Source organism: Arachis ipaensis, chromosome B01 (assembly GCF_000816755.2).
Source record: "Arachis ipaensis cultivar K30076 chromosome B01, Araip1.1, whole genome shotgun sequence".
Classification (NCBI taxonomy): domain Eukaryota; kingdom Viridiplantae; phylum Streptophyta; class Magnoliopsida; order Fabales; family Fabaceae; genus Arachis; species Arachis ipaensis.
In genome coordinates, this window is record NC_029785.2 from 49,729,447 (window position 1) to 49,730,778 (window position 1,332).

Genomic DNA, 1,332 nt, shown 5'->3' on the forward strand with positions numbered 1-1,332 from the left:
TCGGCAACCGAGCAGAAGGGTTGTGATTGGGGCAGTGTGCGGGTTCTTGGTGCTGATTTCGTTAGCGGCATTGATTGGATTTCACAATGCATATAGTGGGGAGCCCTTGTATTGTGCGGTTCAAGGAACAACGCATGGACGGCCGGTTCTTTCGCGAGGGGTGTCGGCCGGTGTATCGGAGAAGACCAATAGGCATTTGGGAGCAAAGCCATTCCCTGGCTGGAGCAACACCATGCTCTCGTGGCAGAGGACTGCCTTCCACTTCCAGCCCGATAAGAACTGGATGAACGGTAATGCCTCCTCTTTCTTCTTCTTCTCCTTCCTACTTGTTAATTAATTAATCAATAGATAGAGCATATATATGTTTTTCTTAATGCCCTGATATATGTATACCAAATATCAATCACTAAATTAATTATTTATATAAAATATATATTAAAAATAAATTAAGCGGTTCATATATTCATACATAAATATATAATGATTTGATTTGATGGTTAATTTTTTCTGTTAGCGTAATATTTTTGTTTTCTTAAACAAAAATGTTCAGTCAATTTAAAAAGAAAAATTAAAATGAAGACTTTTTTTTTTCTGTTTATTTGTTTGCTCGGTCTTCTGCGTTCCATGGAGATGGAACAGAGGCAAACCTACGTGCAATTATATATCTTTCATGTTTAAACACAAGCTAAATTCAAATGTTGAGTGATGATAATATCAAACATAATCAACTATAATATTGAATAGGAGGGATTGGTACACGTTTCTTTATATAAAAAAAATATGTTTTTGTTCTTTCAAAATTTGAATTTAGGAATTTTTATTAAAAGAAAAATTATTTATTAAAAATTAAAAGAAAAATTATTTGAATGCAAATTGTATTGTAATGAAATAAGTATTGAGTATACTCACATTTTGTGAAATAGGTAGATACTTATTAGCTATTCATTAAGTCTCCGATCTTTTCATTCCTTATTAATACGAAATCACTCTAAAAATACTAGAAATAATTACCAAATAGACGGCTATTCTAATATATGTTCAGGTGCAATATATTTTATTACTGTATATTACAATGAAAATTATTTCTTATCATTCAAATTCAAATTATAAAGCACTCTTATTCTAGACTTTCTTATCTCAACCTAACATTTTCCGTCCCTTATTTTTGTCTGGCTTCTCTGGTTTGCTCTGATGGTGTGGAAAACGTGCTTGGCTCTCGTCAGATCCTAATGGTAAGAGGATTTTTATCCCATTTTATTGTTTAGAATATATACTTATAATAACTAAAAAAAAAAAGTACGCTTTAAGAAAAATATATTGAAATAATTAATA

At 31.5% G+C, this 1,332-nt stretch overlaps 1 protein-coding gene across 1 annotated transcript in view; it reads left to right on the plus strand.

Annotated features, from left to right (window-relative positions):
• LOC107606566 (acid beta-fructofuranosidase-like) overlaps positions 7-1,332 on the plus strand; it is a 5,568-nt gene continuing 4,242 nt past the window's right edge. Inside the window, exons 1-2 of the mRNA XM_021121198.1 lie at positions 7-290; positions 1,224-1,232. Of these exons, the coding sequence (XP_020976857.1) occupies positions 233-290; positions 1,224-1,232 (67 nt within the window). The 5' untranslated portion in view covers positions 7-232. The remainder of the gene's footprint in view (positions 291-1,223; positions 1,233-1,332) is intronic.